Raw genomic sequence first — 19020 nt, forward strand, 5'->3', positions numbered from 1 at the left:
TGTGGAGCAAAATATCATTTATTTCCCTTTTCACAAAATGATTACAGGCATGGTGGGGCACGTTAAGTTGATTTACAGTAACAGGCTTTAAAAAAAGGTTTGTCTATTTTACTTTGTAAACAAGATACATGGACCTACTTACTTTTTTTTTAAACTTGTGTATGCAGCTACTTTCCGAATACTGCAGAGCACTGTTATGATTGATATCTCCTCAATTACTATTAAATAATTGTGTAACTGCACAATATAAATTAAAATAAAATGTACAGTTTTACGCAGTACTTGATTTACATTTTTTGTTTTAAAAACAAAAGAATATTTTTTACACACATGCTTTAAAATATACAAAAGCAGGGTATGTCCCAAAATCTGTCAATTACATGCCAAAAAAGAAAAAAAAAAAAAACCCTTCATTTTAGGATTTTAAAAAGTCCTCTCGAGAAATAAAGCCATAAAAACAACAAACCCGTGAATGCAAATTTAATACATCAAAGTTTTAAGATAAAGAGCACTAAGTAATAAATGCAAGTATCGTAGCTAAAACATGACATTTGAATGCACATAAAGGCTCTTAAGGCTGTTTGCCAACCATCACACTACCCTTTACATCTCACACTTATCTTGAGTAAATTTAAATAAACACTTTATTTTTTTTTATAAGACCTTATTCCACCAGGAAACCTGACTCAAACAAACATGCAGATTCTTATACTCAACCTCAATCAATTTACTCTATTTGCATGGAAATGTACACATGGATGTTTTTTTAATCCAACTAAGCCAACACATTATTAACAATTTATTTGGCTTCATTTAGGGCTTAACACTGCAATTATCTCCTTATGGTTTTACTTTTGAAAATAATATATATATTTTTTAAAGATGTACATTTTTTATATTGCTTGCCAGTGGTCACATGAATCAAAACACAGCCTGTCTGAAAATCAAAAAGTCCCTGGACCCCTGCAAGATAAAAAGACACCCGACCCTGATGTCTATTCATAGTATACAAGTTATCATGCGGATATCTTACAACTTTTCCCACAAGATGACAGCATTGAGCTCAATCGATTTAAATAAAAGATGTGGGGTTAAAGTTCATATCTGAACGCACATGCCTGAGATGCCTCATCGCTCGCTCGTACGCCATGTGTACAGACTTCCGCACATTTGGTTTCTTGCCTTCCGTCAGGCGAAGTTTATCCACAGTGTCATCGATTCCCATCGGATGGAGTTTGCAGATTGGTAGCCACTGCCTGTTGGGTAATAAAGGAACAATTACTTTATATTCACACCACGAGTACATTATAAGTACTTCTTTAGCTAATGCTAACATCGTTGTCTGTCAAACCACTACTTTATTTGATGTTTATAGAATTCAATTACATTTTATTTGTATAGCACTGTAATCAATAGTCTTTATCATGAAGCAGTGTTACAAATTAAAAAAATATTTAAAATTATTAATATCAGTTTACCCTGAAGACTAAGGCAGGGGCAACAGTGGTAAGAAAAAAAACTCACTGAGGTTACAATAGGAAACCACCTGACCAGGGCCTGCATTTACAAAGCTTCTTATGCCTAAAAGTTGCTCCTAGTAACAAAATTCTAAGAATTATGACATTTTCTTTCCCCTTAAATTTAGGACTAAATCTTAGTAAAGATAAAAATGTTAAGAGTAGAGAGGAGGACTTTTAGGAGTTTCTATAGCAGAGGACAAAAAGGGCGGAAAGAAGAAATATTTTCCAAACACTGAACGTAAAGCTAAAAGTAAACACCGCTCTTTTGTCCAGTTTGGTTTTGTTATACTTTTACTTCCTTCCATCCCTCTTGGACTGTTGACCACATACTGTACCATCTTAAAATGCAATTTACATAGACTGTCCTGCAATTGGTTAAATTAAATCAGTATGGTAAATACATTTACAATGCTAAATAAACACATTTTCAACATCTAGCTGTTTTAATTAACTATAAGATATTATATTATATTATTATATCCATTATATTAGCCCATAATGGAAACTTTGCATAAAGTAGCCTGTATTTATGATTATACAATTTTTTTATATACAAACATGATTTCACTGTCTATTCTATTTTCACAAACAGCGCATTTTAAGATTTTTACAGATTTATTTATCAACCAATCACAGTCCTTAAACTGCTGCATCATCCCTAGCGACGGGGTCAACCACACCTCCTCACTAAGATGAAGCTTTTTGTACTCTCCTTACTCAGAGTTGCTCTGAGAATTTTCCTAAATCACTTGTAGTCTAGGACTCCCAGCTAAGACTTTTTAGGCCAAGATAGGAGCTCTCCGGGAGAATTCAAAGTAGCTTTGTGAATACGGGCCCTAGCCTCTTTAATCCAAATTAAAAATGCACTCCTTTACACTAGCTTTTAGTGTATAGTAGTTATACTGTAGATGATAGATGTTTATATATTTCTTTTATTTATAATAAAAGTCTCTTAAAAATCTGTTATTATTTTTTTATGTTTTTATTCTATGTTGATTTATATCCTTAAATGTTGTTGAACTATATTCTTAATATTATTTTAGGCTTTCTGTTTAATGTCTAACCATTTCTTAATTTTGTTAATTTCTTAATTTTTACGTGTTTATTTTTATTTCAACAGCTTTTGTTGATCTCATATGTTTCTTTATCTTATTGTTTGTCTTCTTTATTATGTGAAGCACTTTGGTCTACCTGAAATTGTTAAGTCCTATATAAATAAATTATTGAATGATTCATTGATTAATTTTCAACTGATGGAGGCACAGGTGTTCAGGAAAGTAAATCCTACAAAACACAAAACAGAAAGGCACAAATATGGGAATGTGCCAAGCATTGTTAATACCTCACCAATATTTATTTATTTATTTACTCCCTTTGAAATGACATTATAACATATTGTGTTACATTAGCAGGAGAGGCTGAAAAAGTTGCCATAACCATACCAGCACATAAGCAAAAAAACATCTGTACACATGTCCAAGTCTGTACGTAGGATTTGCACATCTATTTCAGGTTCTATTAATCCTCTTTTGTATGTCACTTTTTGAATCTGTGCCAAGCGACCATATTGTAGCTTCGACCTTGCGTTGCTTACCAAGTTCTTTTTGTGTCAAAGAACAGCACAAGAAAAAGCTTGTCCTCAGTCTCCATCTGTCTGCGCTCACCCAGTTTTAGCACTTCTTTCGGTGGTACTGGGATTACAATGCCATTTTGAAGACTTCCTTTTTTGGACATGTGTGGATCTACCATCTGCAGAAAACCCACTTGATTAGAATGATCGAGCGATTTAACTAACTCAATAAAAGAATGACTGGTTTACAGAAGAAAAAAAATAAACCTTACCATGGCAGGATATGAGGGATACCCCCTACATTTAGCCCAGACCAAGCTGAGAGGCTTCAGGCTGGACTCTTCTGGGAAAAATCATCACATGAAATTATGGGTATTCCAAATGTGTGGCATCTTCGATTAAAGTTTCACTTAGTTCAGATTTGGATCTACCTGAATCAGCCTTTGTGTTCCCTCTCTCCTTGTTTAAAGATGTTCTGCCTTGAGTGACTTTGGGTGGTGAAGAACTATCCATTAAAAAAAAGTAATAAAAAAAAAAAAAAAAAAAAAAAAAAAAAGAGTAAGTAGGCCTATATTAATTTAACCTTCCTGTACATTAAGTGAAAAATTTCTTTCTTACCTGATGTTTTCAAAAGCAGCAAAACAGTTCTCCGAGTCTGTTAGACTATCCCCCCTTTTTTTAAGACCATTTGTCAAACCTGAAATTAAAAAAATACTGTAAATAAGGTATATACATAAAAATGCATACAGTGGCAAGAAAAAGTATGTGAACCTTTTGATATGTCATTGCTTTCGACATTAATTGGGCAGAAAATGTGACCTGATCTTCTTCGAAGTAGAGAGGTCTGGGCTCTGACTTGGCCAACTCCAAAAGGTGGATGTTGTTTTTCTAAAGCCTGTTCTCCTGTTTTGGGCCATTGTCCTGTTGCATCATCCAATTTCTTCAAAGTTTTAGCTGACATACACATTCTCACATTATCCTGAAGAATACGCTTTTGATACGTTTGGGAATTCATCTTCCCCTTAATGACTGCAAGATGGCCAGGGCCTGATGCAAAAAAGCAGGCAAAATCATGATGTTTCCTTCACCATACTTTACGGTTGGAATGATGTTTTCTTGATGATACGCAGTATACAATGCTTTTTAAATGATTTTCAAATCTTTGGCTGTCACTCATTGGCTGTTACACAGGCTGTACTTCCTCATTGATGAGTCTTCGTTGTACTCTTCAGGTCATTTTGACAGGGCGCCCACTTTTTGGTGGAGTAGCCACGATTCCCAAGTGTCTCCATTTGCGGAATGAAAGTAGCTCTAGTCCACACGTCCAAACTTTGTAACTTAACAAGACTCCAGTTATGCTAACACTTGATTCCAATTAGCTTTTTTTGAGATCATTATAATAGAGATGCTATGAAATGATTTTGAAATGAGTCATACACATGAGATGTCCAGAAAATATGACCGAGCTAAAGCAGTTTTGCCAGGAAGAATGGGCTAAAATGTGCAGGTCTGATCCACATCTATAGGAAGCGCATGGTTGAGGTTACTGCTGCCAGGAAGGGTCAACAAGTTATTATTTCCAAGGGTTCGCATACTTTTTCTACTACCATTTTGAATGTTAAATGAGTGTTTCCAATAAAGAATTTTTTTCTGTTATTATATTAGGCACATTATATTTGTCAATACTCTTGACTTTAATGAAGATCTTTGTAAGTGGGCAAACTTGGAAAATCTGCAGGGGATCAAATACTTATTTCCCCCACTGTATACACTAGTACCCCTGCTTTTAATTCTGGGTTTTTGTGCAAAAGCATAATAGCTTTTATACTAATTTTGTGGGTCTTAATATGAGGAAAATACAATTCTTAAACAACAAAACATATTCTGTAGTCGTGGCGAAGATGTTACTGTGTTTCAGATGGGTGAAATTACTGCCCTGCATCAAGCAAAGATTTCAGAGGTGAACCAGGCAGTCCAATCATGGTAGAAAACCTTTAACCCTGCTGGTATCCAAGCACTAGTGAAATACTGGGATAAGTGCATTAGTGTAGCAGGGGATAATATAGAGTAATAAGATCGTTTTTACTCTAATAACTGCGTTTAGTTATTTTGCACTATCAAAAGTCCTGGGTTGACCTTTGTGTAATCACGTCCTGTTTGTTGACTTTGCCATTAACGTTGTTTTATGAACTACTGACAATTTCCTTATCATATCAAAAGGTCCGAAGGAATTATGATTTTGCAAAAGCAGATTCCTCTTGTGAGGACATACCCAAAGTGTGTCGTTCTTTCAGATGAAGTTTATCATCTCCTCCTTCTGTATGGGCAGAAACTTCACTGGGAGATTTCACCTTGCCTCTGCCTCTCCCCCTACTTCTGTTTCCTTGCTCTTTATACAACTGGCCGTGGGTGGTCATTCCTCCTTTTTCCGTGCAGAAGACAGGAGAATTTGGTGGAGCGTCCCCTGGTAAAGGAGAGCAGATGAGAATGTGGACTCGAGTATTTTATTTGCAGATTTTCTGGCTTCTGAACATAAATAAATAGCTTTAAGGTCATCTGAAAGAGCATGAAATGACTGGCAAGGAAATAGAAGAGGTGGATATACAAATCTACCTAATACAAAAAAAGTTTACCTATTTTTATGTACTGAACTGCAAGTGCAGCTTGTCAGTATATTGACTAAATAGCATGCATCACGCTTTATTTACCTGTGGTTTGTTTAAATGCAGCTCCTAATATTTTAAACTAGTAACATACAATATCACATTTTAAATAAAAAAATAATATATATAAAATATTATTTTTGTAAAATACAAGCATGAAACAAAGGAGAGAGATTCATACAACTTCATAAGTCATAAGCCCTAGTCTGGGGACCCCTGTGCCAAACAGAATCATACATGCAAGTGACAATAAAAGGAATTAAAGAGCAATATGCGGAAAATGTGTTGAAAACTGGAAGAGTTCTATGATAGAGAGCACCTGGAATGGCTGGTGCGTAATCATTTTTTTCAATCTGTGTATCCTCCTCACGCTTGTCTTCCATTTTTATGTCTCCACTAAGCATTCGTGAGGTTTTCCGCTGGCAGCTGAGCTTGCGCCGTAAACTGTTGATTTCCCTGCGCAGCAGTCGCAGACGTTTAGTGCGTCCTCCACTGGCACACATGGACGTCACCATGTCCAACTTTTCAAGCAGCTGTTTCAGCCGGGTCTCTGGAGACAAGTGGAGACAATTTCCAGGGTCCAAAAGCATGTCCACTATATAGAGAAATTACAGAACAGGAAAAAAGAACACAAAAAACTCTTGGTCGGAAATTTATTCTAGCAATCTAAATGTTCCTAAAACACCTGTAAGGTCAAAAGGGAAACATTTCAATAATTTATATTTTTACCAGTACCTTTAAGCATCTATTTTAAGTACCCACACATTTAACAGAATTTACCCCATTTGGTGGTAAATACAAAAGATTACAAAAAGGTTTGCACATCCCGGTCAATACTGCAGGCTTTTTATGATGAAAAAAAAAAAAAAAAATCAACAAGGACTAATAATGCCAAAGTTGCCATTTCAGAAGGGTCAAATTATTGGGCTGTATCAAGAAAAAATTTTAAATTACTGGAACGGGCATAAGAACCCTTTAACACTTATTATGAAAACCTGGTGATGCATTATGTATTCCAGCATCTTTCTCTCATAGCTCATTATTAACCCTTTACGCAATTTGTACTACTGGGGAAAAAAAATTCTTATGGTGTTCTGCCTACTTACCCTTGTCCCAGCAAGGCTGGCTGGATTTCCTTTTGCTGGTGGATGTTGGAAGATGCATGCCTGTGGAAATGTCAAAGCCGGAGCTGAGAGCCTGACGCTGGGCATGCCGCAAGATAGCGCCACCCACCTCCTTAAGCTGCTTGGCAGCTTTGTGGTACACGGTATCACTGGAATTATACCGCAGGCAGTTAGACACCATTAAGTTGAAGTCAGCTTCCAGATCTGCCACAGAGGAGTACTTATGTGCCTCCAGCTTTTCACGCATGGTAGAGAAGTCCATGGGCTCAGAAACAAACTCCAGATAATCTGGAACCTACATAACAGAACGAAGCAGGCAGCAAAACTGTTCACTTAATTTTTCCACAGTTTGTTGGCCAGCAGCCAGTTGCATCATTTGAACAAAAGTTGGGCCTTTGAACCTGCCCTTTAATGTACATTGTAACTAAAAAAACAATACTTGTTATATAGGGATTTAACAATAGACATTGCTAAGAGAAACTGCCTGAGCAAACACACCATGACAACCTTGAATCAGAATCAAAAACTTCTTCCTGATGAAACTAAACAGTAGAAAAACAACACATTACGCCTTGGAAGTAGGAAATATGAAGATTGGAAGGGCCTCATTTTTAACTACCATGCATCTGAGGTACAAAGTGGTACCTACACGAACAACTACATTTATCTTTTTATTAGCAACAAGCTTGCTTGGAAAAATCAATGGCAATGATGTAATAGAGTTAATGAGGGAAAATGATTTAATATCACTGCCAGGACCTGGAGGAACTTTTAGTTTAATTTCAAGTTGAAAATAATGCCATGATTTGGTGGAGGAGACATTAGCACCTTCTTTAGTTTCCTCTTGTTAGATATGGCGTTATATTCATGCCACAATCCTGAGCTCACAGTTTTGACATTTTAAGAGCAGACAAAGCACTCTATGCGCGTCGGTTCTGCATTTGCAGCATCACCCCTGCGCGCTCAACGCGTTGTCTGCAACATCTGTTTTCTGTGCACGCTCGACTCTGCCTGCACGCTCGCTCAACTTTGTCCAGCTTTACAAAACTGACACAAAACTAGCCAATCATAGACTTACACACTACTACACACTACACCGGTTTCTTCTCTATCAGGCGGCACTATCGACCGCAAAACAGAATTAAATTAATTTATTTTATAATTCATAAATTTGTATTATTTTTAATTATTTGTATAGTGCTTTTAAAAAAAGAATTCAATTTTTATTAAGTTTTAGTAATTAAGTATTAGTATATACCAGTTATGTTTGTCCGTTGTGTGTTTTTATTTACTTATCTAATGATCCATATAGGATAGATTATCCATATAGATAGTGCCATCTGATAGAGAAGAAACAGCCAATCAGAAGTGGTGTGTGCAAGTCTGTGATTTGCTAGTTTTCTGTCAGTTTTGTAAAGCTGGACAAACTTGAGCAAGCGAACAGGCAGAGTCGAGCGTGCACAAAAAAACATGTTCATTTTATGGCCAACACAAAATTATCCACTGATGCAGTGTTGAGACTGTCACAAAGTGATTTGGAATCAGTAAGGTAGCCATGTAGAACCATCTACAGTCACACTACAGTATGCAGAGCATATGTTTCAATCCGTATAACTATAAATTGTTAAATGAAGCTCAAGTTAGTCATTTGTATTGTTCTGCTGTATTTACCTTGGACAGATTGACAGGTGATATGAAGATGCAAGCAGTGTCTTTCTCTTGCAGTTGCTCCAGTGTGGAGCGCAGTAGTACTAAGGCCGGAGTAAGCTGGAGCTCCATAGTCACTTGCTGCAGTTTTAGCTTTCACATGCAAAAAAAAAAAATCTATGAATATGTGAACTTTCTCCTCTAGCAAAGAAAATCATGACAAAGCAACAATATTTTACAATTAACTTTTTTTTTTTTACTCTTTAACAGTTGTAGGGAGGACAAAATTTGGTCCTAGACACTGAATAAAATGCCTGTGCAATCTCTGACTCAATTGGTACGTTTTTCTATGTCACAGCAATGAATTCTTTAACCCATAATAAGGAGAATTTAGTCATTTAGTGAACTGAATAATGAAGACTATAATTATGGTTTTTCTAACAGAATCAACCAAAACAAAATGGTAACAGCATCTGGTTCAGTGCATTTCTTTATTATCTGATAATGGCTGGATGCATGATTAATATTAATGATGCATGTGTACAGTACAGGTTAAAAAGATGAAAATAAATAGAAATGAAATAGAAATTAATTAACAATAAAAAAGCACGCATGCGTACCTGTTCACGTTTAAGCCTCTCTCTCTTGCGGATGAGCTCGATTAAGAGTCGAGCTTTCTCTAGGTCCTGCCGCTGCTTCTGCCAGTATTTTAGCTCTCCCCTCAATGCCTGCACCTTCGCATTTGGCTCCCTCTGCAACAAACAAATATTCTGGTTACATCAAACGTCCAGATAGGAACACTGAAATTAATACTGAAAATGCATTTAAGTTCAAAATCAGAACTGCACATAACTTGGCAACACCTGTGTTTTAGACAAACTCCACCCCAAGTGGACTTCTAAATACTTAATACTTTCAGCTTCCGAATTCTTAATAGAAACATGCACAATTAAATCCTGAGTGTAGACATAACCGTAAATACAGCCCATAAAACTGTAAGTCAAGAATCCAAAAATCTTAAAGGCTCCCAGACCTTTTCAATCTTCTGAACCTGTAGGTACGAGTAGAGCTGACGGATGAGTGGAACTCCATTACGGGAATGCCGTTTCAGCAGCCAATAATTATGAAGCCTCTGCATGAACTGGTTTTTCCTTTGTACTGGCACACCTGTGCAAATCTTATTAAGCCTGTTAAGAAGTAGTGTAAATCAAGCCTTCATTACCCCATAAATGAACATAAATGGTTTTCTGTATTGGTACACAGAATGGCAAACATTTAAATATAGTGTTTAGAGGACATGCAGGAGGTCCTACCTGTAGGATGGGATTTGCGGTACGAGGAATAAAGGCACTGCTGACTTGATCGACTCTACACTTCCATTCTTTCTGGTCTTTTTTTGCTTCGTGACGAAACCCTTTTTACTCCCATGCTGATTTTGTTGAACTGTGGGTCCTAGAGTATATGACCTTTGTCCTCTACCCCCTATGAAGCCTCCATGCTCTTCATTGAACCCCAATTGTGCTCCAAGAGGAGAATGGTTCCCACAGAAGGCAGTCTTCTTCACAGTGAATGAAGTGTTGTTGCCAGTGTCCTGCACTGGCTCGATCTTCATAAAGAGCCCGGCTCGTTGAGCGCAGGTGACATGAAATGCTCGGTAGCAGCTGGTCTTGTGGCACTGAATGGATGCCCCCCTTCCTCTCTGTTTGCACAGGTAGCAAATAAGCTTCCATCTTGCAGGGGGGATGTTATTCACTCCTTCTACAGGCTCGAGGAATACCGTGTTAGCAAAGCAAACTTCGGGAATCCAGATAGCACAAACTACATGGGCCCAGCTGCCATCGCTGGCCTGTTTAAAGGCACCCCCTCTATTTGGGCAAAGGACGCAGTCCACAGGCCGGGAGGGGGACTGCAGGCAGCGACGGCATAACCACTGGCCTTCGGGTATGTAGGGTACGCCGTAACACTCCTGGTGGACAGCCAAGTTGCAGATGTCACAAAACAGGATGACATTGCTGTTGAGGCACTCGTCCTCCAGGCACACACAGCAGTAAGCATCCTCATCGATGGCACTCTGGGACAAGGCCTGGCTCCGGGACTCCACTATGGATTCCCTCTCCAACCTGTCAATCAATAATTCAAATGTGTCAGGAGAGACTGAGGCATGCCCATCTGACACACGTTTTTGGTTGACAATCTCTAGCCAAGCCGTGTCTTCCTCATCCATGTCATACTCTGCCTCCATCTCTGTCTCTTCAGTGGACTTTTCCACGTAGCGGTAGTATGCCACAGGAAGAGGACGAGCTTCTGATGGCGAGTAAGTTTCCACCCGCTGGAAGGTGGGTTTAGGTAATGGACTCATTAACTGAGTGTAATAAGCAGAGCTTAAATGGTTGTGGGTGTAGTGTTGGCTACCAGATCGTCTAATCTTGCCACTGTGTTTGTTGTCTTTTCTCCTGTCCTTAGGTAAGGAGACCGTGTTGTCTCGCTGGGCATAGCTTGTTATCTGCTCGCTGTTCTCTTTGTTGCTGTTGAACTCTGCCAGGTCCTGCGCCAGCATCTCATCCTCTGTAATGACTTTAAGCGGTTCAGAAATGTTAATTCGATGAACTCTCCCCTCAAGTTCTACCTCTACCATTTTCTGAGACTGGGCATATGTGAGTGTGTCTCTGGACGTGGAGAAGTTAAGTCTACATGGGGAGGGAGAGCGGAGAAGAATATCCTGGTCTGTGTGGTTGGAGGAACTGCTCCTTTTTCTGCCTCTGCAGCATGCAATCTGACAACTTCTTCTCTTTAGCTTCTTCATTATTAAATCTTTTGTACCTTAAAAACGTTATAAATAAGTGAGTGTTAGCTTGCAAATTAGCAAATTATTAAATAAGAAAATGCTCTTGTGCAGTATATGTTTTTCCCTATTGTCAATTTACCTTTTCAATAAATTGGAATAAAATAATTTTATATTTTACATATACAGTCATGCTCAAAAGTTAGTACCCCCCTTTTAATTTATGTTATTTTTGTATAAAAACTAAAGAATTATCTGATACAAATAGAATCTCAGACAAACAATATCATAGGATGTTTTTTTTTTTACTGTACAATTATTTTCAATGTGGAAAATGCAGATCATGAGAATGAGAATCTCCAGACTGCTCAGGAGCTTAGGCTAGGATATTGGCTTCTGTGAAAACAGAGAAGTGGCTACAGAACAACTCGGTAAAGTCCAGGAGTGGACCAGCCAAAGCTGAAGAAACCTGAAAACGTCAGTACACCGATGGTTGATGCTGGAAGAAATTTCCAAAAAAAAAAAAAAAAAAGAAGAAAATTATGCTTTGCTTATTGCAAACATTAACAAGCAAACTTGCAGTATGGCCACCACTGCTGCCAAAGGTGAACCTGATGCGTCTGAATCCTTAGGTAAATAGGCTATTTCATTCTAAATTTAAACTAGTTAACAAATTAACAGAACACTCCAACACTCAATTAGGCACAGATGGACTCCAATCAAGTTGTAGAAACATCTCATATCTACACAGAAATAACATTCACAGAAAGTATCAATCAGCATCTAGGCCTCATTAATAGCACAGAGACAGCGCTGGTTAAAGTGGTAAATGACCTCCTCTTGGCCTCTGATCAGGGATGAGTCTCCATGATGGTGTTACTTAACCTTAGTGCAGCTTTTAACACCACTGGTCACAGTATTCTCCTTTATAGATTAGAAAATGTCGCAGGAATTAAGTGAATGGCCATCTCCTGGCTCAGATCTCATTTGACTGACCATTTTCGTTTTTGTAGATTTAAATGGTGACTATTCTGTGTTCTATAGTGAACTTTAGTTTATGAAACCTACAGCAGGGGGCAAAGCTTTTTCTTAAAAAGCCCTAAAGTTATGGAATGGTCACTTTATGGCTATTTTTTGCAGTAAATATTCGGGACTCAGACACAATCTCGGTGTTTAAGTCTAGGCTGAAAAGGTATTTATTTAGCCAAGCGTTTGGTGAATAGATTTCCTTTTAGTTCTGATGTTATAGTTAGTCCTGTCGGAGTCTCTACTTGCACTCTGCACTAAATATACATTCATCCTATACCGTACATGTGACCTGTTATCTCTTTCTCTATCTCTCTCTTTCTTCCTGTCGAGCTGCACATGGAGCTTGGAGCTGCCAGTGATCCAAACCCGCTCTGCCCTGCTTCTGGTTAGAGTCTGAGTCTGGTTCCTCTCAAGGTTTCTTCCTATTGCCATCTCAGGGTGTTTCTCCTTGCCACCGAGCTTGTGGAGGCAGTTTAATAATCTGTGGTTTCTTCAGTTGGTCAGGTCTAGGTTGTTATGCAATGTTATGTCGTAAAAAAAAAAAAAGGCAGCAGGCATTTTTTTCTTCTGATGGCACTGGCATATTGCGGGACTCAACTTGTTATGAATATGAATTGACATTAACTAGCCACCACATTGCATATTGTAATCAAAGTTAGAGGCAGTCAAACTAAATATTAGTTAAATTAAAAATTAGGCAGTCTATTGGATATGTAACATCATGTGAAGTTGAAATGTAATGTTATCCTTCTACCAGCTGGTAGACATTGGAAGATATTACGTTACATTACCTGTGCCCGTAAACCAAACTGAGATGCAGCTTCTTCCTTAGGGCCATCTCTGCAGTGTCCTCCATAATCTGTCCATAACTACCTTCCTGCAATTAACAGACAATTGTAAATGTATATGTTTTACTAATAGCTTTAAATAAGAGGTTGCAATTAAATTTTGTTGTACGGAATGCACCAAAATATACAGTAATGAAACTTGCGCATTTGTGTTTGTTAATAGCTCCAGACATGTCATTGTGTTTCCAGTACTGAAAATGAAGTTGTGTTGTGCATTTGTTGTTGTAAATGGGTCTCTCGACGGAGCAAAAAAAAGGGTTCATAGTTAGGTATTATTTCCGCTCATATGGAAGTGGTCGTGAATGAGGCCGAGTTTAAATAAAGGTGGCAGAACAATTCCTTTCCCATACCTATCCCACTTCCCCAATTTTACACCACCTGATGCCTACTTGTGGGCAATGTTACAGGAGAGTATGTTCAACTGTGGGGAACCACCAAGAACTGTGCCTGCATTACACAAGGAAATCGTCTCCTTTTGCAGAAGCAATGTTCCCTGATATGTTTGAGAATCTGTGTGAACGATATAAACACCGTCTACAGCAAGGCGGTGCACACACACTTTAAACACTTACATTACGCATACCATGGTAAATCAACATTCCAGTACTGTATATTTTAGCACATACTATACTTTCAGTGACTCCATGAAAAGGGTGAAGCGTGCAAGAAATGTTTCTTAATAAAACAGGTATGACAATAGATAAATCATACAAACTAAAATATGTTTTCAGTATGCTAGTCTCAAAGTAGGGCTATATTTTTTATGTGAAATATGGTTCTAAATCATTTTTAACAGTTTTATTCTTGTTATATGAAGAAGAGTATCTTGCAAATGGAGAACTTCTCAATCACCCTTCTAGCCTGAGAGAATTTTACATGATCGTATCAAAGAGTTCAATCAATTACTTATCGAATTTAAGAGGTATGTATTTAATATTAAACAGTATTTTGCTTTCCTGCCTCAAGATGCTTTGCCAGGCCTTTACTTTAGCTGCTGCTTGTTTGTGGGTCTTTTCGCCTTTAAACTTATCATCAGTAAGTGAAAAAACATGCTCTATTACTTTGAGATCAGGTTACTCACTATGGGTCATCAACAGACACCAGTGACTCAGGAATACCTGCTTATGCCATAAAACTGCCTACACCATGTTTGACAGATAATGTGGTACGCTTTGGACAATGCGCTGGTCCATTCTTTCTCCACACTTTTCTCTTCCCATCATTCTGGTACAAGCTAATTTTAAGTTTTATTAGTCCAAAGAATCTGGCAATGTTTTCTGGCAAAGCCTAATCTTTCTGTTCTTGAGCGTTACCTGTCAAGTCAAGTCAAGAACACTTTTGAGGAGGCAGGCATGTCATTGTTAATGTCTACAGACAAGAGATGGCTTTATAAACACAGACACTTCACAACAAGGTGCTACTGTAGATGTTGTGAAAGATTTCTTCATCTTCATAGACAGGACTCATCCATTTAAGTTGCCTTCTGCAGTCTTCCAGGCCTTTTGCTGCTGCTGAGCTTATCAGTTAATTTCTTCTTTTTAAGAAGGGAGTTCAAGTGAACAGCTGCCAAAAGCAAATGTGACACTCCAGGCCTTTTATTTGCTTGAGTAGTCACATACCCCTTTTCCACTGCTCTGGTTCCCGTGCCGGTTCGCAATTTTGGAACCAGTGCCGCGCTTTTCCACAGAAAAAAAAAAATTGGTGCCGGTGCCCTAAAATAAGCACCGAACCGGCCCCTAAACCGAGAGAGCCTGTGACGTCACGAGTGGTGGGCGGAGTTATAGGGAGCGTTAAAAAAAATGGCGGAGACCCAAAGTCCGTTAATGTGGAGCGCAGATGAAACAAAAGCGTTTTTTCAGCATTTTGGACATTCGCTGAGATTCAGCAGAAATTAGAAAGTGCTTTAAGAAAAAAAAAAAAAAAAAAAAAGTGTATGAGGAAATAAGAGAAGAACTAATAGTCGCAGGCTTCACACGACCAAATAGTGTATAAGCCAAAAAAACTGAAGAAAGACTTTCAGCGGTTATAACACGTCAAATAAGCTGCTTTTGGATACTAAAATACATTTTCATACTAGTTTGGGGAATAACCAGTAAACTGACTTCGGCCATGGTCGTTTCTGTTTAGTGGGCGTGGCCTGTGACATATTATCATGCAGCTCCCGCTGAGCTCCTGTCTAAAGTAAATGCGGGCCGGCACCAGGCACCAGCGTAGTGGAAATGAGGTAATAGAGTAGCAAAGGAACAGGACACACCTTTTCATACAACTAATTTTCAGCCATTTGTTCCATAAGAGGCTCCAAAGATGTTTGTGCATGGATGAAAATGGCTGTAATTCCTAAATGGTTAACGCCAGACTTTCGTCAAACCATTGAATAAAAGCTGAAAGTCTTGACTGTATTATTTTTATTTAAAATTAAACCATGGCAGGGGGTCCAGTCAGCAGAGCTTTGAAGAGGCTTTCTGATGGACTAGTGTCCAAAATCCACGACATGCTATTAAATCGTTATTATGCAGTTGTTACATAAACCTCCAATTTCTTTTCAATTGTAGAATTAGGTAGTTTGCAACCTGTCACAGTAAAATATTTGTTCCAATTTATTTAATTAAATCTACATAATTTAACTTTATAGTCAATTAAGAAATGAGTGGTGGCTCAAGCCTTTTACACAGAACTCTATAATACTACAACAAGCTGAATGGTTATGATCATAAACAACCAGCCAAACTGAAGGTTAACTGATGATATTTTTGGTAGATCCTGACCACTGCAGATCAGAAACACCCCACAAGAGCTGCAGTTTTGGAGTTGCCCTGACCCAGCCATCTAACCATTACAATTTGGCCCACTCCACATTTTCATTTTATAGATCTCATTACAATAGCAGTTGAAAGTGGTTGGGATATACAGTGTTTCCCACAAGTCTAAAATATACTAGTGGTGGGAGTCCTCAGAACTCCCATTTTATATATATATATATATATATATATATATATATATATATATAGTGGCGCTTTCTTTTTTTCAGCACACCCTAAGCAATACAACGAACTGTTTTATTTAACTGTAAACCACTTATACAAACATGACTTAATTACAGTTTTTTATGGGAAAGAAATAGAAAAAGAAATGATATAGATTCATAAGATTACATGTTTGTATGTTTTTTTTGGTTGTTTTATAATGCATGCATGTTTGACATTTTTGCGACATCACTCATATTCCTGGAGCAGCACAATTTACACATTTTAAAAGTAATGATAACTTTGTTTCTGAATAACAGATCAGAAAACCCGAATGCACAGTGTGATGTCTGAAGCCTCTTCCATCAACACACACAAGCATGACTTTCATATACAGCTGTATTTAATGCCACTCAGTACAGCGTTCTGGCATCTAACGCTCCTGTACCTGTTCATTCTGTTAGCGCGGGGGAAACTATTACACTATTGGTTAATAGCTTGCAGATAGGCAGATTTTTAAAAAGGGTCTGGAAATGTGTGGGACACACTGATTTATTAGACAGCAAGTGAACCCTTTCTCCTGAAGTCGATGTGTTGAAAGCAGAAAAAAATGGCCAAGCATAAGGATTTGAGTGACTTTGACAAGGGCCAGATTTTGACGGAAAGAGAACTGGGTTAGAGCAACTCCAAAACCGCTGCTCTTGTGGGACGTTCCAGGACATACAAAAAGTGATCCAAGGAAGGAAAACCGGTGAACAACTGGTGACAGGGTCATGGGTGGCCAAGGCTTACTGGGGGGACTAGTGCAGCCGAAGTCTGGGCCCTGTAGTCCTATTCGATAGAAGAGCTACTGCTAATGATCTCTTAACAGTGAAGCACTGTGTGTTCTGACACCTTTCTGTCACAACCAGAATTAAATTTATGGTGGCAAAAGGGGAGACTTACTCAATGTTATTACAATCTTATGGCTTATATATAAATGGCTCTGGTTTTCGCTGCAGCATGATTTTAACTAATGATATTTTAAAAGGGTTAAATCGCACAAGCCGAGTATAAAGTCACGTATAAAGGCGTTAAATTGTTACGACGCATTTGCATACAGGGTGTGTTTGCAAACGTCTCCAAAATAAAACCATATTCATTACGTTTGTATTACCGGTTTGGACATAATATGACATTTATTTATTTATGTAACCTGGAAATAGGTTTCACTGCACTCGTTTTTTTTTTTTTTTCGGAACGCACGCGTATACGCACACGTGACTAATTTCGGCCAATCGCAAAGCATAGCTTCCTACCAGGTGACGTGGTTTGGTTGCAGAGCGGCTAAATAGCAGTCTCGAAGCAAGACGGGGCGGGGAGGGGAGTCAGCCATTTTAACGGCACAGAGAGGCAATCTGGTCTCCGGTGGTTTTACATTGATAGCAAAGAAAAGCCCTAGTTTTTCTAAACACAGCATTTATTAATCCGGAAGATAAACAAATTATGCAATGATCTAGTGCTCTCTTACTGTCTATAAAACATTCCTATATAACTATAAACAACAGCTTCGCCTGTAACGTTGTATCTCTCTCTCTCTTTCGAACTAATCAGAAGAGGTAGTGGTACTGCGGCAGTTTGTTAAATGCAGATTATGAGGCGTTGCACCATCAACCTCGCTCTCGAACTGTTCACTAATTTAAAGCTGCAAACTTACTATTTTCTGTTCCCTGTGTGCGCCAGGGAAAGCGGATCATACTCGGGTAGACAGCGTCGTCTTCTGCAGCTTTGTCAAACCGTCCACAGAGGTGCCTTCATACAAAAAAAAACCTTCCCAAATGCGGTCCACCCTACGACCAACTGTGCAGTATTATCACCTTAAGTATTAATGTAGGCTCAAAAATACATATGCACGTGACATTACAGCTTAACACCCGGGCTACGACTAGCGTTGGTTTGTAATTAAATAGATCCGAATATAACGCCCATTTTTAATAAAAACACAGCGCTCCAATTGAGACTCGCCTCTGATTGGTCAACCAAGACTCGACGTGACGTCACTTCTCCGAGTAGCCAACCGGGTCTGAGCGTGTGGGGGGGAAAAAAATACCGGGTCCTCTAATGTGAAGGTGCTGATTTTTATTCTTCCCGTTTTTCCGGCTTCAACAGTACGTCTGTTTAGCTTGGAGGGAAACATTGTTATGCTTCCTATTCCTGTTTTTTTTTTTTTTTTTTTGCCGAGTTACTGAGAGCCCTGTTTATGCTTCCTGGGAGCCATGTTATGCTTCCTAGTCATGGCGTGCTTACAGAAAGTGCACCAAGACCTGTTATACTCACTGAGAACCCTGTTGTGATTCCTAAAAATGCTTTTTGACGGTCCTGTCAACCATGCTAAAACTAATATGCTTCATATGCTAAATAACTTTATTTTAGAAGCTTTAAACATCCACATTTTGAGCTAAGCACCAAGAAAAAGCCAAACCCCCCTAACAGCTCGATAACAGACATCCAAGGGATCCAAGCTCCCCAATCTGGACATAGTTTATGCTAGCTGCCTACACAAGAGAGCTAGCAACATTATTAAGGACTCAACCCATCCAGGTCCACCTGACTGTTTGTCCCCCTCTAATTAGGCAAAAGATACAGGACAAACGCTAACAGACTGAGAAAGAACTTCTTCCTCAGAGCTGCAACGTCAATTACACCCCTGTCCCCTCATATACACTCTTATCCTCTATCACTTACCTGCTTTTATTCTTCAAACAACCCCAACATTGTTGTGTTTTCTAACTCCGTACATGGTAATACCTATGGACTACAATATATTAATATGCTTCCTATCATCTGTCTTTCTCTAGGTCTCCATATGACTTCATCTTTTTGTTTTCCCTGGAA

General features: G+C 38.5%; 1 protein-coding gene across 2 annotated transcripts; it reads right to left on the reverse strand.

Annotated features, from left to right (window-relative positions):
• Window positions 1-18110, reverse strand: brpf3a (bromodomain and PHD finger containing, 3a). Of its 2 annotated transcripts, none has more exons than XM_053483763.1 (14): window positions 17843-18110; window positions 13127-13212; window positions 9838-11344; window positions 9558-9711; window positions 9145-9276; window positions 8549-8677; window positions 6860-7172; window positions 6073-6348; window positions 5363-5554; window positions 3709-3787; window positions 3522-3595; window positions 3363-3430; window positions 3115-3269; window positions 1-1256 (listed from the first exon to the last, which is right to left on the reverse strand). In XM_053483763.1, the coding sequence occupies exons 3-14, from the start codon at window positions 11325-11327 to the stop codon at window positions 1073-1075; spliced, it is 3246 nt and encodes a 1081-aa protein (XP_053339738.1). In that variant the 5' UTR covers window positions 11328-11344; window positions 13127-13212; window positions 17843-18110; the 3' UTR covers window positions 1-1072. The 2 variants fall into 2 exon arrangements, with proteins under 2 accessions (XP_053339738.1, XP_053339737.1); XM_053483762.1 differs by having other exon boundaries at window positions 3363-3433.
• Between the last annotated feature and the right edge of the window lie 910 nt (window positions 18111-19020).

Source organism: Clarias gariepinus, chromosome 23, assembly GCF_024256425.1.
Source record: "Clarias gariepinus isolate MV-2021 ecotype Netherlands chromosome 23, CGAR_prim_01v2, whole genome shotgun sequence".
Lineage (NCBI taxonomy): Eukaryota > Metazoa > Chordata > Actinopteri > Siluriformes > Clariidae > Clarias > Clarias gariepinus.